Raw genomic sequence first — 17,603 nt, 5'->3', positions numbered from 1 at the left:
CCATGGAATGAACTCACCAAAGGATGTTAATGCCTGAAGAATTCACCGCCAAAATTTTTTTCGAAGCTGTCCGCTACGAGCGTAGTTGCAAAAGATTGTTCCACGCTGCAATCGCATTCTCTCTTTTCTCGCTCCAAAAATGACGTGGAAGCTATGCAGGCCGGAAGGACACAGGGAAAGCAAATACATCACGCGAACCTCGTCATTTTGTATATTTTATTATTTTACTTCAAATGCGTGGCTTTCCGGCGCGATCACTTGCGCAGACGTGGACGAGTCACGGCCTGCCCAGTCATCTCTGCAACGACAGAACGTGCCATGCTCAAATGAGCCAATGTCTAATGAAACGGCTGTGACGATTTATTTTTAATCTTCTCCTGTCATCTGTTGAGAGAAAGGAAACCAATTTTAAGCTGGCTTTGATTATTTATTCTATATTCCAGGCTGCCAGCTGTGCTAAACATTTGGCTGGCGTGTTTTAGAAAGGCTCTACCCTCACTTGGCAACGTTTTTTTTTACCTTGCTGAAATAGATTAGCAAGGCTTCTTTAAGAAACTACATTTGCGCAGCATTTCCAGTCGTCTACTTTCTTTGTACTTTTCGCGCCTTTGGTAGCACGGTTTATTATTCTTCAAACGCTTTGCGAAACACAACACGCTTTGTGAAGACAAACGCTTTGCGAAGACAAACGCTTTGCGAAAGTTCTGCTATCACACAATTCTGTCCAGCTTTAATAAGCAAACTAAACGCCATACAGAAGCTGGTTTCCCGATGTACGTTTTGACCGCCGTTGCTGAGTGTCTACTCAGAGAAATCAGAACGAGCCCAGAAAATAATGCTCAGAACCGTACAAAGGATAAGGGACGTGGGAAACGAAACTTCGTCGTTGTTCGCTATATCCACGGCGTCACCCACAATATCAAAAAAGTAGCCAGCAGGTGCGACGTAGACCTGGTTTTTTCTGCCCCAGAAAAACTGGCTAGGTTGTGCAGAGCCGTGAATCCTGGTTCGAGGGGCGAGCGAGGCTGCAAAGTCAAGCATCGAAAGAAGAACGTTCCATGCATTGAAGGAGTGGTGTACTCACTACCCTTGTCTTGCGGCAAGTGGTACATCCGCCAAAAAGGCAGGTGTTTAAATGAGCACGCTCACAACGTCTCCTCTACAGTTTCGGGCCACCTCGGCATTCATTGCCGAGACTGCGGCTGTGTCCCTGATTTTCAGCTTTGTACCGTCATTAGGCGGCATCGGAACCAGTTGATACGTGAAATTTATGAGGCTTCAGAAATAGAAAGGCTGGGCAGTGCATGTGTCAGCAGGCCTTCGATTGCGCTATCATTAAAAGAAATAGATTTTCTTCGGCACGTTAGCACACGTGCTGCTCATGGTGCGTTGTGAAGATGACTATGTGGTTGTTAGGTGGATTCTGTTGTGTTTGTTTTGTATTTTCTTTTTTTGTTAGATATTGCCCAAGTATATATTGTGCGGTTCTGGCAAATAAATCTTGTTGTAAGTTCAGTGCCGCTGTCTGTCTCCTTCTTTTTCTTGTCTCTCGTTATTGGCGGTGTTATTTATGTGAATCATGTCGTACCAACTCGCCCAAGCAACCACGTTAGCTACTTATTATTCTTCACACTGAGAGTAGACTGACCTAATGCTGCGCTTAGTTTTACCTACCTTGTATTTCGGAATGGGCATAAGCACTTGGGCCAGGTCCTTGGCTGCCACTAGCACAACTTGAACATGATGGGTGAGCATTGTGAAAAGAAGCCACATTGGGGCAGCATGCATCAGCGGCAGGTAGGCTAGGAATATGTCACCCTTGCGGAGTCCTTCGTTTTTGTACCTGCAAGAGCGGCGTGCCCAAATAACCAAAATAATCGCCCATAAGTTTGTGTTATTTCCCCGTGGAGGGCTGTGCTACAGTAGAAGTTATCCTGTGTAGATAAAGCTAGCTTCAATGTGCTGTGATAAGGCCGAGATGATTTCTCAAAATATTAGGGCATAATATATGGCACAAAAGCGTGGCGCATACCCTCACTGCCTACTGAAACCATCACACCGTAGTATGCGGTGTATGTTAGAGTGTATGTTTGATTGATTGATTGATTGATTTGTGGGGTTCAACGTCCCAAAACCACTATATGATTATGAAAGACGCCGTAGTGGAGGGCTCCGGAAATTTGGACCACCTTGGGTTCTTTAATGTGCATCCAAACCTGAGCACACGGACCTACAACATTTCCGCCTCCATCGGAAATGCAGCGGCCGCAGCCGGGATTTGAACCCGCGACCAGCGGATCAGCAGCTGAGTACCTTAGCCACTAGACCACCGCGGCGGGGCTTGTTAGAGTGTATGTTGCTCGGCAGAGTCGTATAACGTGGCGCCTTAGATTAGAATTCGCCCTCCAGCTCTTGAAAGAATAACTCTTTCACACTATTATTTACATACACATGCATATACACCTACGGAAAACATGAATTTGATGCCGCAAAACTCACCGAGAGTATTTAGTTATTCGCTATCACAAAAAAATGCAGGAGCTCGAAAGGATAAATCAGCACTAGATAAGGTATGCATTGCCTAACTATCGCTTCTTTCTTTCTTTGTTTCTTTCTTTCTCTCTTTATTTTCTTTTTTTTTCTTTCCTTCTTTCAACTTGAGTACATATTGATTTATTTCCCCGCCGCGGTTGTCTAGTGGCTAAGGTACTCGGCTGCTGACCCGCAGATCGCGGGATCGAATCCCGGCTGCGGTTGCTGCCTTTCCGATGGAGGCGGAAATGTTGTAGGCCTGTGTGCTCAGATTTAACTGCACGTTAAAGAACCCCAGGTGGTCGACATTTCTGGAGCCCCCCACTGCGGCGTCTCTCATAATCATAGCGTGGTCTTGGGACGTTAAACCCCACAATTCAATTAAATCATATTGATTTATTTATGTATTAATTTATTGATACTGCATATCCCGAGAAGGAAGCATAGCAGAGAGAGCAAGTAAATACATATATACTATAAAATACAAATCAAGTGACACTATCAAAATCAGACAAACACTGCACTGTCGAAAATACAGAATCAAAAACCAAGATCAAGAACCTAAAGAAATGTGTATTGGGTTACAGTTTTTTAAATACATATCTGTTTTTTATAAACTACAAAAATAACATAAAGTAAAATGCTAACATAAAAAATTCAAAAATAGAAACGCCAGGCTTGCGTGGAGTTCGCCACAGAGTCACAACAAAAGTAGGAAGAGCGGCTTTTCAGAGCCTTTTCTTAACTCTCTTTGAGCAACTGCTTCAAGCACACTTGCCGGGTAGCCATTACGCCATTATAATTGTAATTGAAGGGCAGTAGGCCGCCATTTACTATGCTATCTTTCGTCATTCTCCGGAGAAGCGTGGTATCCGCTAAACACTTGCAAGAAATTTTATGCCAATTGGTCATGCAGTGGCTGACGACGATGAACACGACGCTGCCTGCGTCCGGCTTGCGAGACGAGAATGATGGAAAGCAAACGGTTGGCACGAGACGGGAGCATGCGGCACGATTTGGTAGACGCGAGCATACGCAGTGAGGGCGTAGACAACACCACTGAGGCTGGCTTTGCCATAGGGGTGACCAGAAAATGCTACGCAATAAAGAATTGATAGCCTGGACATTTAATGTTGTGGAGACTGATTTAATGTCATTTGTGGTTATATACATATATCATACCGATGACTGAATGGTAAATGCCAAGAATAAGAGCAATTGTTTGATTGTAGGCTAATGTGCACTTGAATCGAAAGGCTGAACTCCTTCATTACAACAACACGGATGGTTGCTGTTTATCTCCGATGCTTTGCGTGGCTCTAGGGTAGCTGCTTCTGCGTCGATGCATTGCTTCCACCTGCCGATGCAAGGCTCCTTTTCTATCTTCTTGCACAGTGCGTTTTTTTTTGTTTCCGACAAAGTAGAAACGTTGTGCGAGGTTGCTTGTCCGGTATTTAAAGATACAGCATTCTTGGTCGGGTGACGAAGCCCGAGAACTTCCATGAAGCGTTAGGCTTAGCTGTTGCGGCTAAGCAAGCGGCATGTCTCGCTAATAACGACAAAACGTACCCGAAGCTTTATCATCACAGCAAAATGTATGAAGTCGAGTGCTGAATTGACTATCTATTTATTACTGTCTGTGCAGTGGGCGTGTGAGAAGAGCAACTTCGGTTCAAAGCGGGCGGTCGCGTCTGCATGGGTGCTTCAATGTTGATCCAACTCAAATAGTTAAGTGCATACGAAAGAAATGCAAAGAAAAATAAACATAGACGTATTGGTGTAGCGTAACAGACACCAAAAAACACCAGTTTTAGCTACCCCTGTCAGTTGTAAGGCACCTATATCTGGGACTATGTTTTGCTGGGCGAGGTTGGAGCTTTGTTACACCCCATAGTTTTTGTATTGCGGTACAACAGTGGTATAATGAAGTAAAAGGAGGGGGCAGCCACGTCGAGTTTATAAATCTTACGAGGTCGTAATAAAAGAGGACAGTATGCTAAAGCAGTTCACAGCTCTACCACACGGTCTTTTTTGTCCTGCTTCACTGGTATATGCACGTTGGTACATCTGCTCCATCACTACTAATACCCCCTACACATTCCTTGATTTTAATTCCTTGCTGGTACAGTAGAGTACAGGTGCTAAGAGTTTTTGCGCACATAAGAAGGACGGATTTCCTTCTGACCAATGGTCACATAAACCTTTATTAGATGTGAAGCCTGCGTATTGCTGTGCCTCCGTACGAATGCGCCGCGCACCTCTGGGCTTGGCGCCGTGCCATGTAGGCCATGCTGTTGCTGTGGGTTGGCGTCACACGCTTCCTCGCCTGCAGTTCGCTCGGCACGGCACCTCTGCCGCCTCGTCCATTAGGGCCCTTACACGCGCTATCCACACACTCGCTCCGCACGTGGCGGGACCCCTGTCGCCTTCAAGCAGAGAGCGAAATGGCGGCCCGGCGCCAAAATGCAACACAAGCGTTAGCCGCATGAGCTTTGCATGAGCGGCTTTGATGCGCACTCTGGTTGTACAATGCGACGACTGTTGAGGCTGATAACCGTTTGGCGCAGCTTCAGTTTTCGAGGTCGGCAAACATCACCAACAGCAGATGACGCTGAGTTCTTCGATGCGTTCGTTCAAGCCACCGCGCTTATCATAAAATGGAGGCTGCTGTATTTTCACAATGCGTTTTTCGACCACAAGTGTTGCGTCGCCGTAGTCCTCTGTGTTCGAAGTTAATTACGCGCTCCCTTGTTGTTGTTGTCGCCGTCTTTACTGCGCACAGGTTGTACCGCTTGAGTTGCATTTGGCGCAACGGCGATCTTTTACAGCTAGCAGGAATGCAGACACCAACGCGCACAAACGCTTTGTATTACAACGAAAAAAAGTCTGCAGTGGCAGCGGCATTGCACGCTGCGATACCACGATGCTATCAACAAATAGCTGAAAGAATTGACTGGTCAATAATGTTTATGATTGGGCGCTGGTGTATATCGTTGTGTGCGGCTTGCTAACGCACTCTTTACTTTGCTCTATATAAGGGCACGGTTGCTCTATAATATGTCACAATGAGCTCGACAAGTATTGAAGTAATTGAAGTTTCAGCCTATAAGAAAATGTTTAGCATGTGTGATATATTCATTAAAGCTGGAATTATTTGTATGCACATATCAAGTAATCTTGCATCATGTGAGACGCATTGTAGCTTGTTTTTATATTTATGCAAATATGAAGCGTAATGTGTGTTTACATATCATTCATTATGCCTTTTTGCTGTCGAAAACACATGTCTACGTTTTTTGTTGGTGTACTTGAAAAATGACACCACAAACTTTGCTGTTATTTTAACTCATCTGAAGGTTTCACAATTTATTTGCTGCAACCCATTCACTTCTATATTCATGTTGCTCACCTCATCATCTTTTCCCGTTGGCAATACGGTTCATTATATAGCCCGACACAGCCTCTATGCTACATGGACTAACATGATGTCATAAGAAGGTTTTCATTTTAAAATATCAGGTTTCTCCACCCACTTGAATGTTCTGTGGATGATGTGTGACAAATTTTGGTGCTTCATCTCCCTTTTCCCCCGCTTGAGTAAATGTTAGCAGGATATCTTCTGTTTGGTTGTGTTCACAGTGGTCCAGTAAAATTCATGTTTAAATGAATTGATTTTTTTCTTTTTGGACGCTAATAAAACCATGAATCTCGTTCACTGACGCATATTTGTGCTTACTCTAAGCTAAAACTCCTTTCTCATCCCTCAAAATCTCAATCTTTTCTTAGGAGCCTGAATTCTTCTGACCATTTCATATTCCGCTAGCTGGCGCAGAATGCCAAATGCAGTAAAACAAGGGCAGCGCCTCAGGCAATCTTTCTATGATCAGTTGAGCAGTGCACAACGTCTGCTTCTAAGACACATTTGTGGCTAGAAATCTTTTTGGGGCATAATTGTATCAAAAAATTCAGATCATTTGTCACTTCTGCAATTCATGAATTTTAAAGTTCTTACCTTGGTGAAAATGTAAATGTGCTAAAATGTGTAAGGCTTCAGAAGTGAGAAAATCTGTTCACTCCTCAGTGGACAGAGAGAACACTTCTGTTCGCTATAACTCAGGCTACATAAACAAGAACAGCCACACGTAGTGTAATACGCTGTGCAAGACCATTCTATTGGCACAAGACATCGCCTTGGCTTTAACTAGCAGTCCTCGGGACCGCTGTGATACAACTTATTATCTCTTGTTTTTTAGCTGCCAAGTTAATCAGTATGGACTATTTTGCAAAATCTGCCACATCTTCTTGAATTCTTACTGGTGTGAAAGTGCTTGATTTCCAGCATTTTATTACTTGTATGCATGCCCTTCTATTCTAAATGTGCATTGAATGTGTGCCTTCAATTTATGTGTAAACAAGGTCATGGCACCGATTGACAATACTGAAGTGAGCACCACAATGTGTGTGGGTTGCCACAGGGGCGTAGGCAGATTTTTAAATATTTTTTGTGGCCGCGGAATTGGAGGAGGGGCACCAATATGATCCTAAGTGTGGCCGTGTCCGTGGATTTGATTGAGCGTGATTTTGCACTCTGTATACTACAGAAGAATATATTCGAAAAAGGGAGGAGGGCGCAAGCCCGGTGTGCCAACCCCTGGCTTTGCCACTGGGTTGCATCAACGTTGTATGCCTTACCCTAATAAGTATAAGATGTGTATGCATAGCTTCTTTCCACTGACTACAGGGTCAACATGATGTGACAAGTGGAGTTGAGATGGCGTATTGGCATGCTAATGTTTTTTTGTATCATCCCAAAATCAAATATCAGTCATGCTGTACTATCCGATTGAGCCGTTTTGTACTGTCACCTGTGGTAGTAATGTTAATATTATTATATTTGGGGTTTAACGTCCCAAAACCACCATATGATTATGAGAGACGCCATAGTGGAGGGCTCCGGAAATTTCGACCACCTGGGGTTCTTTAATCTACACCCAAATCTGAGCACACGGGCCTACAAAATTTCCGCCTCCATCGGAAATGCAGCCGCTACAGCCGGGATTCAAACCCCTGACCTGTGGGTCAGCAGCCGAGTACCTTACCCACTAGAACACTGTGTAATGTAAATGTAGTTGGTAGATCACTAATTGTTTTTGCTGATAACATTAGGTGAGTGTCTTTCATAATGCTCCTGTAATACTGAAGCATCATCAGCAAATTACAAGCCCTTTTTCAGTGAGTGTGATGATACATTTTATCTGTATCTGACAGTCTGTTGCCATAGAACATATTAGGAGTGGCAAAACATACACCACAAGAAGATGATTACTTGCAGTGCTAGTACTTTTGTTGTATGTGAAATATTCTATCTGTAGGTGTTGTTTGACTAGAAAATTTTGCTTCAGAAAAACCACGTTATTGGAAAAATTCTGTTTTTATTTGCAGTGAATTTATATCTTGCCCATGGTATTCCCTTGTCTGTAAGCAGGCTATCACAGCATTCCTATACAATTTCAATACTGATTTTGAATATTGCTTTTTAATGACACCACTGTGAGAACAAATAACAGTAGATAGAAGTTCACCTGTGGCATTTCTTCTTCTCACTGTGGTGATGCGCAGTGCCAAATTTCATTCATGCATTTATTGAGTATAAAGCTTTACAAGTGCAGAGGGGGCATCAAAATCTACAAAACAGGGTCCTGGTGGCTGACCATCTGCCACTAAATTTTATTACAAAAAGTATAGCACAATAACAAAGTGTCAAAAGGTCAGCACCTGCTAAAATTATAAAATGAAAAGACATGGACAGCTGCCCGGTATGTGTAATTTATTCTAAACTAAACCACGATAATGCACTGATTGAAATTTAAAATGGGTTCAGTGGTGTCATAAAATGAGATTTACCTTCTAGCACACGTGCATTCCTTCTAGCAAGCTGCTTAAATGGACAAGGAGATGAAAGCTTGCAACAAATGACATAGGATAGAACAATCAGCCACATGTGCCATTGTACTAATTGTAAACTGTTACAAGTTACGGACAATCAATTCATTAATATTGTCTGAATAGCTTTTACATCCTCTAATGAAAGACGATAATGATTGCATTACACAGGGTAGTTTACTAGCAGCTTCCACAGGATATAGCTTAGGGTACGCAGGAAAACAGGTCACGTTGTTCTTGGGTTGTAGTACAGACTCGGAGCTCTTGGGCACCCCTTTAAAACAGCGCGGAATACGTTGCATGCAAATGTGATACTGTGAGCATGTTTTACAGTAAGCTATTCATATAAACAAGTATAATGAAAACTGCACATTAGCGCTATAAAAACAATTTAAGACTGTGATGTTATAAAGCCACAGCAGCCAAGCCATTGTACTGAAAGTGAATTGATCGTGCATTCACATACTCAATGCACATACACACATCACCAGTAATGCTTCAAACCTTCCCATATTGACTATGCTACCGACCACAAACAAGCTAAAGAATATGTTTGAAACACCTGAAGAAGATTCAGTTTGAATCTGCGAGATCATGTACACTCACATACGTATGCACATAGTGATTATATTGCACCCACTCCTGATTTCCTCAAAAAAATCTCAACTATGTCCAAACAAATCCAAACAAGCCTGACAAATCATAGCTTATTATCATTAACTTATTACACTGAAAGCAACCTAAAGTGGGTCGTCAAGAATGGCACTGTGCACGTCCTGCTTATACTGGTCGGCATGCATGTTGTAAGATGCTTTCTTCGCAACAAACTTGGCCATCAATTATTTGTAGTACAATTATTTGTAGTACAATAATTATTTGTAGAAACACCGTGGCGTCACATCCAACGCCAATAAGGAACTGTACCCAAAGAGTAATTTTTAGTAGGAATCAATCCAAATCAGTTTAATCAAAACCCACCTGAACCCAAGCCAAAAAAATATATGTTGCCAATTTAGAGCAAAACGTTCAAATGTAGGACATCATTTCGAACCCACAGTACCACAACTGAACACATAACGGAAAATATGTTTTTGGAAGTGTGTCTGCGACCACAATGCCAATCACTATGCCAGTTATTGGTTTCAAACATTTAAAGTGGTTCAATGCAAGTGTAAACAGCATATGTTGCCAATTACATGGTGAGTTCAACTTTAACAATTCTTGCACAGTGACATTTTTGCATAGAAAACTGGCTTCCACAACATTGCAGAGGGGATTACACATGGCAAAAAGTTGCCTGCCATTCAGTAAGTACACCTCTAGGGGCAGTCCCAGCAGTAGGGAGGGGAGGTTGTGGGGGGCTGGAGCCCTTGAAAATTTCCACCTGCTCTCTCCTGCCACCACAAAAGCAAACATAGCGAAACGCAGCACAGCGTCCCGGCCCCCTGAAGGAACTCGCGTATCATGGGTAGCCCCCCCCCCCCCCCCCCATTGTAAAGAAATCCTTATGCCACCTCTGTATGCCTTTGTTTTCTGCTACCTGTCACTTTGTTGTCGCATTGGTAGAGCAACCGCCCCGGAAAGGCGTTGGTCTCTTGGTCGACCCTTGGACCAGGATAAATTTTTCGGCAAATAAGAAGCTTTTTCTTGTAAGACATCCGTACAGATTTCCTTGTGGCCTCGTGCCACAAATGGGTGGTTGTCTAGTTTTCATTTCTGAACCCTCCTGCCCCCTTGCAGGTTTCCACAGCACTCATTTGCATTGCTTTGTTGTCTCATGTTACACAAAGCAATTTATTATTTCACAAACATTAACAAGCGTGTGTTCCTTCAGAATTATGCATTATGCCGTACCCTCCAAAGGGACCATGTGTTTCAAATGATTCATCCTGCTTTTCTTTCTTGTTTTTCAAAAAAAGTGATAAAAGCAAAGCATTTCGATCTAAATATTATCTGGCAACACACGTGACATATTCAAGTGCGAGTATTCATTGGCCCAAAATAAAGAACCTCTTGTGCATGCTTGCGGTGTGGGTATTGTTATGATGATAAGAATGGAAGCTTGTTTCTTGCTTCCCGTGAAGCACAAAAGCTGTACATTCATGCAAAATGGTTTGCTTTTGTGCGCAACGAACACAAGTAGTGTTGACCAACATCCTACGCAAAGTGGAATCTTACATTGCAATTCTACATTAGGACAAAACTATTTACTTTCTTATGGGTACTCGCATGCTAGTCATATTATCTGCTGAAGTCACTGTAGTGCTCAGATTCTAGTGTTACGGACCATGTGGTCACTGTAACTCATTAGGATTCCTTCAAAAGAACTGTGGTGGTGGCTACATATCTCTTGGTACCACATTATGTCGACTGCATTTTCATTGGAAGGCGAAGATCACCATGCTATGCGAATGAAATATACAAGGTATGCCAGTAATTGTCTTCTGCTTTCATTTTATATTTTATGTTCCAGCACTTGTTCGGTCGTGCCAACTTTGCTAATTCTTTTTGCATATACCCCAGGGTTATGCAAGGAAGATGTTGCCACGTGAAACTCAGCTTGAAAAATACTCTTGCAGGGCATCTTCAACTCAGTGTGCACTCAAGGAACAGTGCATCATGGATGCGTCCGCTTGTTTGAAACAAACTAAGTGTAAACTTTGTTTTGTACAAGCACTTGCGTTGATGACGCACTTTACTTTTTCTTTTTATTAACTTCAGTGTGACTGAATTAATTCTGCCGCCATGTCATATATGGTGTACGCTGCTGTTGCCAGAAGAAAATAGACTTTCTTGTTGTATTGCTTTCCAATCAGATTCTGCATTCAATATTTTTAACACTCCTAATCATCGCTCCCATAGGATTTCACTGAGTGAATTCCGGAAATAATTGTAATAAAATTGGGTGGACTTTCATTTGTAGAATGCGCCTGTCAAAACTGAGCATTTGTTTAGACTGGCACAATCTAATGACAAGAGCATGTCTTCACCAGTGAGACAATGAGGATGGTATGTGCCCATATGGTATCCCTGCTGAGGCATTTGTATATAAAGCAGATGCTCCTGTAGAAAGAGGATGCATTCTGACAATGCAAGGGGACAAGAGGACCGTTAGGTTGTCAAGAACTTAGAGGCTTTGGACAAGCAGTGTCACATCTACGACATTTTCCGTCAACTGACAGTTTACAAGTCCTGGTTGACTGGAGACGTGTCATGTTGATGTGGTAGAGAACGCAGTATTTGGTGAGGAGTTTAAAAAGCAGGCCAGTGGTACATCAGCCAGACTAAAAGTCTGTCGAGTTCGCGTAGAGAACTTTGTTGTAACGACGAAGTATCGTTTGTAGTTGTTAATGGGCAGGCCAGCTGACAGACTTCCTTAGTGTAATAAGAGGCTATAGACAGCACTGTGCACTCTGATCAGTCAAGGCTGTTAGCCGGGAATGTTTGAAGTGAACAGCCAATCCCTATTTCAAGGTTATCACGTGAGCAACAACCAAGAACTACAGCAGTTCTATGTCCCAGAATACACTGTCGAGAAGAAGGTGGTATCACGCAAGCTTCACACACTCTTTTGCTGTTTGCTGTTCCTTAGGCAGCGATCGCTCTCGCCTGGACAAGCTGTGTAAATGAAGCAGTGCCTAGCACCAGCTGTAACATATTTTCTCAAGTAATTCTGTAATTGACTGCGGAGATAAAAACCCTCGAAGAATACACTTGGATTGCGACGGAAGGGCTCGAAACTGAGAGAAATTAAAGGTGTACATTTTGCCTTATTGGTGATTGTTGTAGCATGCAACAGGCAACGAGGAAGAGAAGCATGCACAATCTTGATTTGCACTGTTCATGCCACTAGGCCCCTGCGATGTTAGGCAAAGCAATGGTCACACGGCAACTTTCATATCTCGTGCAACTGTACAAGTATGTTGATGTGTACACGTGAAGAATACAGAAGATCCTGTTTAGTGAAAAAAGGTTGATCCCTGCAGTTGGTCTCGGCCAGGTGTCGACACAGTGTGAGCTCATTCCCGTACAGCCAAATTACAACCTGGCCCCATCGTGCACAAGGCAGATACCCAGACCCAGTGCCCCAAGCACGACAAGTGCAAGCCTCAGCCTCAACCTCGATCTATGTGTATTATTATTTGTGAGCTTGGGCTCGACTAGCGTTAACAAATCAGACCCACAAGCCACTCAGACCCACAAATGATATTTGTTTAGAAACAAAACACATCACTTCAAGAAAAGAATGGTACTCCAGCCCAAACGTCAAATTATTTGCCAAACTAAAATGAGTGTGCCAACAGCTTCACAGCTACTGCAACTTGAAACAGTCGATGTAAGTGAAGTAGGAATGTAAAAGAGGCGGAAAACACGAGCTACCATCACAGACAAGCGGAGGATTCACCAAGCCTTATTAAGGGTCAGTGGATGTCCCAGTTCAAACAACAAAAACAGGAGCGTGGGTCAAAGACAATAATTAGAAGAATTTATGACAGGCTGTGTGAAATTCAGATGGAAGACAGCATCCTGAGAAGGAACCGTGTACTCAACAGGGCAAACCCTTCCTCAGACAAACACATTGAAGTCAGTGAGCCAGAGACAGAGCAACCAAAGCAGACTGGAATTTCTGCTGGACCTATAATACATACAGCCTCCAAAGAGGCTCCAAGCTTTCACAGTTGGTTGAAGGATTGACTTCAGCAAGGAATGAATGTAGCAAAAAAGATCCGCAGATGCAGGGACGTACCGACTCTTTCGTGAGTGGGGGGCAAACCTAACTATACACACACACACACACACACAAATATATATATATATATATATATATATATATATATATATATATATATATATATATATATATAGATATATATATATATATATATATATATATATATATATATATATATATATATATATATATATATATATATATATATATATAGTCCAGTAGATCCTCCGTGAGCGGTCACAACGTGGTTTATTTCGAAGTTTCGGCCTAGAGTCTGGCCATCATCAGGATTGAAGGTACAGTTTGTTGGTGCTCAGCTTTATACAATCTCAAATCAGAGGGAAAGAAAAGAGGAAAAAGACAGAAAAAAAGAGAAAAAGAATATAAGGTGGACTCCCCTCGGGAGCCCCCCTTCCACTCTTCCTTCCACTTCGCCCTTCACCTCTCTCCCCTTTCTCCCCTTCACCTTTCTGATGTCAGTGGTCTGTGTATGCTTCCTTTCACTGACGCATTCTTCCCGACCAGACGGCGCCTCCTGGCACTGGCGGTTCGGGGTGGGGCAAAAAAGAGCTTTTTTAGGAAGCTCTAAGCCTTTAACTACTCGGAGCCCCGTCAACATTTCGTCGTAGAAAGAGGGGTACCGCGTATTGGGGCAGAGGCAGATAAGCGGGCATTTTAGGAAGTTTTAAGCCTTTAACTACTCGGGGTCCCGTCAACATTTCGTCGTAGAAAAAGGGGTGCCGCGTAGTGTGGCAGAATATGGTAAGCAGGCGCAATGCGAATTCCTTGCCCTTTTCTGGATTACGCGTGCAGTGGGGGCCTCCCGACTGTGCACAGGGTTGCTGTTGGCCATGTCATGCATGGCACAATTGATTGGGTAGTAAAATAAAACAGAAAAACAGACGACAGCTGCACTTAGGAAGAGTAGTTACACTTGGAATTGTTTTGAGTTATCCAGTGCCCTTCGCAGCTGCAGTGCCGTGAACTCAGTTACTATTTTCAATATTGCCGTTATTGTTTTCTAATGCTTCAATTGCTGCAAGTGTTCCAGGATTCTCATTTATTTTTCTATCGAGGGTGTTAAATCGATGGATAAGGTATGACTCTCGTTGTTCACGTTCTAGTCTTGATTTAAATCCCGTCTCTAAGAGCGTTACTGATAGATTGTCGAATGCATGGTCGGGAAGATTGAGATGTTTTAATAGAGGTAGACTTGGCGCTGATTTCACAAGGGCTCTGTGATTATTGAAGCGAATCCTAAATGGTGTTTCTGTTTGTCCGGTGTACTGCATACCACACACGTCGCATTCGAGTAGGTATACCACATTAGAGGAATCGCATGTTAGGTTTCCTCGTATGTTAATCGAAAACTTGGATTGTGTGCTGGTTGCTTTGTGTGTTTCTCGCATCATCTTACATACAAGACATCGTGGCTTTAAACAAGGTTGGCATGAGTTATTGGGGGGGGGTGATGTGTTAGTTTGAGAGTGGACAAGTGTGTTTTTGAGGTTACGTGGTCGTCGGTAAACGACGCCTGTAGCGGATGGAAATGCGCGTTTCAGACGCTAACTTTGTTCCAGAATGTTGTAATGTCGTTTAAGAGTTTTTTTACATTGGGGAAGTTTGTGCTGTAAGTCAAGCACAGGTTTGTTCGTTGTGGCTCTTCTTGCGGTGGTCGCTTCATAAGTAAGTCTTCACGCTTTAGTTTTCTCGCTTTTCGAACAACGTCATTAATTACATGTGGGGGGTATTTTTGTTTCTCGAGCATAAGTTTCAGCCTCTGTGAGCTCATGTCAAAGTCAGCGTCTCTAGAGCAGATTCGCTTAAACCGGTGAGCCTGGCTGTATGGAATACTGTTTTTACAGTGGCGTGGATGATCGCTTTGGTAATGGACGTATTGTTGTCGATCCGTTGGCTTGCGATATAGGGTTGTAGAGAGCTTCTCTTCTTCTATCTTTGTGGTACCATCAAGAAAGTGTACGGTTACTTGCGAGTATGTGTGTGTGATGTGTATGTTCGGATGTACAGCATTGTAAGTGTCGATAAAGCTGAGAAGTTCGTCCTCGCTGTGGGTTCAAATAAGAAAAATGTCGTCGATGTATCTTCTGTATATCATTGGTTTCAAGGAACTTTGTGCAAGAAATTCAGATTCTAGCTTTCCCATAAATATGTTGGCATATTTAGGTGCCATTTCGGTGCCCATAGCGGTCCCGCTGATTTGTCGAAAATACTCTTGGTTAAACTCGAATGAATTTATTTTGAGGACCATCCTCGTCAAAGTATCGATGGCAGAGAAATCTGGGGTGTCAGATTGTCTATGGTTTGTGTACATTTTTTGTAATGCAGCTATGCCGTCATCGAGAGGAATATTTGTATACAATGAAGAGACATCATGAGTAACCAAGTACGAGTTTTTCGGCCCACACAGAGCTGCAATGTCTCGAAGAAAATGTGTGGTGTATTTTATGTACGACGCGAAGGTGCACGGAATGTGGCTTATTAGTTTGTCCACGTACCCTGATATGGGTTCAGTTATTGTACCGATGCCTAATGTGAGTGGTCGACCTAGGTTACCGGGTTTATGAATTTTCGGGAGGATGTAGAAGCGACCTGGACGAGGGTATGCTGCTCGCATCAGAAGGTGCCGAAGACCCAGCAAGGTCATGCATCGACTACCAATTCAAGCAGTTGCCACCAAGACGCTTTCTTGCTGCGGATGAGCTTCAGCAGAGTTTGATGGGTGTCGCTTTGATAGCCGAAACCCTCAAGGGTGCACTCGGTCGCGGAGACTTCGAAGCCACCACGGGGTGGTCGACTCAACCAGCAGCTCCCGTGAATATCCGTTCAACACAACAAGATACTCAGGACAAGAACTCTGCATATCAACATACACCAGGAGCCCCACACCAGGAGCCACACTCACCCAACATCACAGATGAGTTCCCCACGATCGGCCAAACTGTGACTCTTGCGAGCCACAAGCACCTCTCACCATAATCAACAGCGCACCACTACTAGGGGGGAAGTCTGCTGAACAGTCAACACGCGTCCCTCCATATCGGATGTCGACACCAAAAGCACTACACCACTGCACGACAGCACCACAACATCACTCCTCAAAGGGAAGCCTGCCGAACTACCAAACCGCGTCCCCCTATCGCGGACCCCGGAACTGCCTATGAACACGTTCGCCGGGAGCCCAACGCCGAAATCCTCCCTACAACGACGAAGGCCTGCCGGACATAACTACAACCTGGGCACCTCATCAGTGTCATCCCCGCACCCAAAAGAAGATTGACTCGTGAAATGTAGGTCCAGCTCATCGCTTCCCAGTGGCAATGCCACTTTCCTTAAAGTGCGAAAACTTGCTGACAAACGAATTAGACATGAAATGCATAAATCAACATTGCAAGTGTTCCTTCGTGCTAGAATAGCCCCCAAAGGTATGAAACTCTCCCTCACACCAGCCGCTACAAATATAGAGGAACACAACCAAATAACATGTAAAAATGTCCTCCTTGAGGCATCTCTTTTTTTAACAGAAATCGCTCCTAATCACAGTGATAAGCAGGTAAAGAAACTGGTCGCTATGACCAACAACATTCTCGGCCACAACACTTTATCGAACGAAGAACTCACCCGATCAACAGAATTTGAACAGAATAAATACCAAGCCATCATGACCACAAAATCTCATAAACTCAAAAGAGGCCATGTGCCCAAACCCGCGTTCCCTGATATAGTTCCTTATCGCTACAACACCACCACCCAGCAAACCACTAACGGTACAAACGAGCACCCGTCTAGGAACACACCCTGTGACACTGTGGTTGTAAACTTATCGGACACGACCTTGTCACCCGACGAAGAAATACTGCTATCTAAGGGACCAAGCTTCCTCCCGACCACAAAATTTTTCGATGAATTCCACTTGCTCTGACACCTCGACAAGTTTGCTCGAAGCTTAAGGTTGCGCGAATATGTCTTGGACAGACCCTCTAACCACGAAACAATTCACTGTCGTAAATCAAATGACTGGACACCAAACAGTAATCGAGACGAGTGCTTGGACCTTTATATCACCACAGTACAGAAAGATATAGTACACGAATACCACAGACAGAAAGGAAACCGAGAAAACTTGACAAATTCTGAAAAACTAAGTATGAGAAAGTTGGCATCTAAGACAGACATAACAATAAAACCCGCTAACAAAGGAGGAGCAATTGTAGTCCTTAATGAACTACAATCCTTAATGGCACTGGACAACTCAAAACAATTCCAAGTGTAACTACTCTTCCTAAGTGCAGCTGTCGTCTGTTTTTCTGTTTTATTTTACTACCCAATCAATTGTGCCATGCATGACATGGCCAACAGAAACCCTGTGCACAGTCGG

The 17,603-nt window shown here is 43.5% G+C and overlaps 1 protein-coding gene across 2 annotated transcripts in view; it reads right to left on the bottom strand.

The window, feature by feature from the left end:
- The window catches only part of LOC119162997 (luciferin 4-monooxygenase), a 562,016-nt gene that overhangs the window by 233,646 nt on the left and 310,767 nt on the right, over positions 1–17,603 (bottom strand). For both annotated transcript variants that reach the window (XM_075882642.1, XM_037414886.2), the window contains exon 6: positions 1,675–1,843. In XM_075882642.1, the coding sequence (XP_075738757.1) occupies positions 1,675–1,843 (169 nt within the window). The remainder of the gene's footprint in view (positions 1–1,674; positions 1,844–17,603) is intronic.

Source organism: Rhipicephalus microplus, unplaced genomic scaffold (assembly GCF_043290135.1).
Source record: "Rhipicephalus microplus isolate Deutch F79 unplaced genomic scaffold, USDA_Rmic scaffold_13, whole genome shotgun sequence".
Classification (NCBI taxonomy): Eukaryota; Metazoa; Arthropoda; class Arachnida; order Ixodida; family Ixodidae; genus Rhipicephalus; species Rhipicephalus microplus.
Note: the sequence above shows the minus strand (reverse complement) of the source record. Positions and strands in the feature narration are given on the sequence as shown.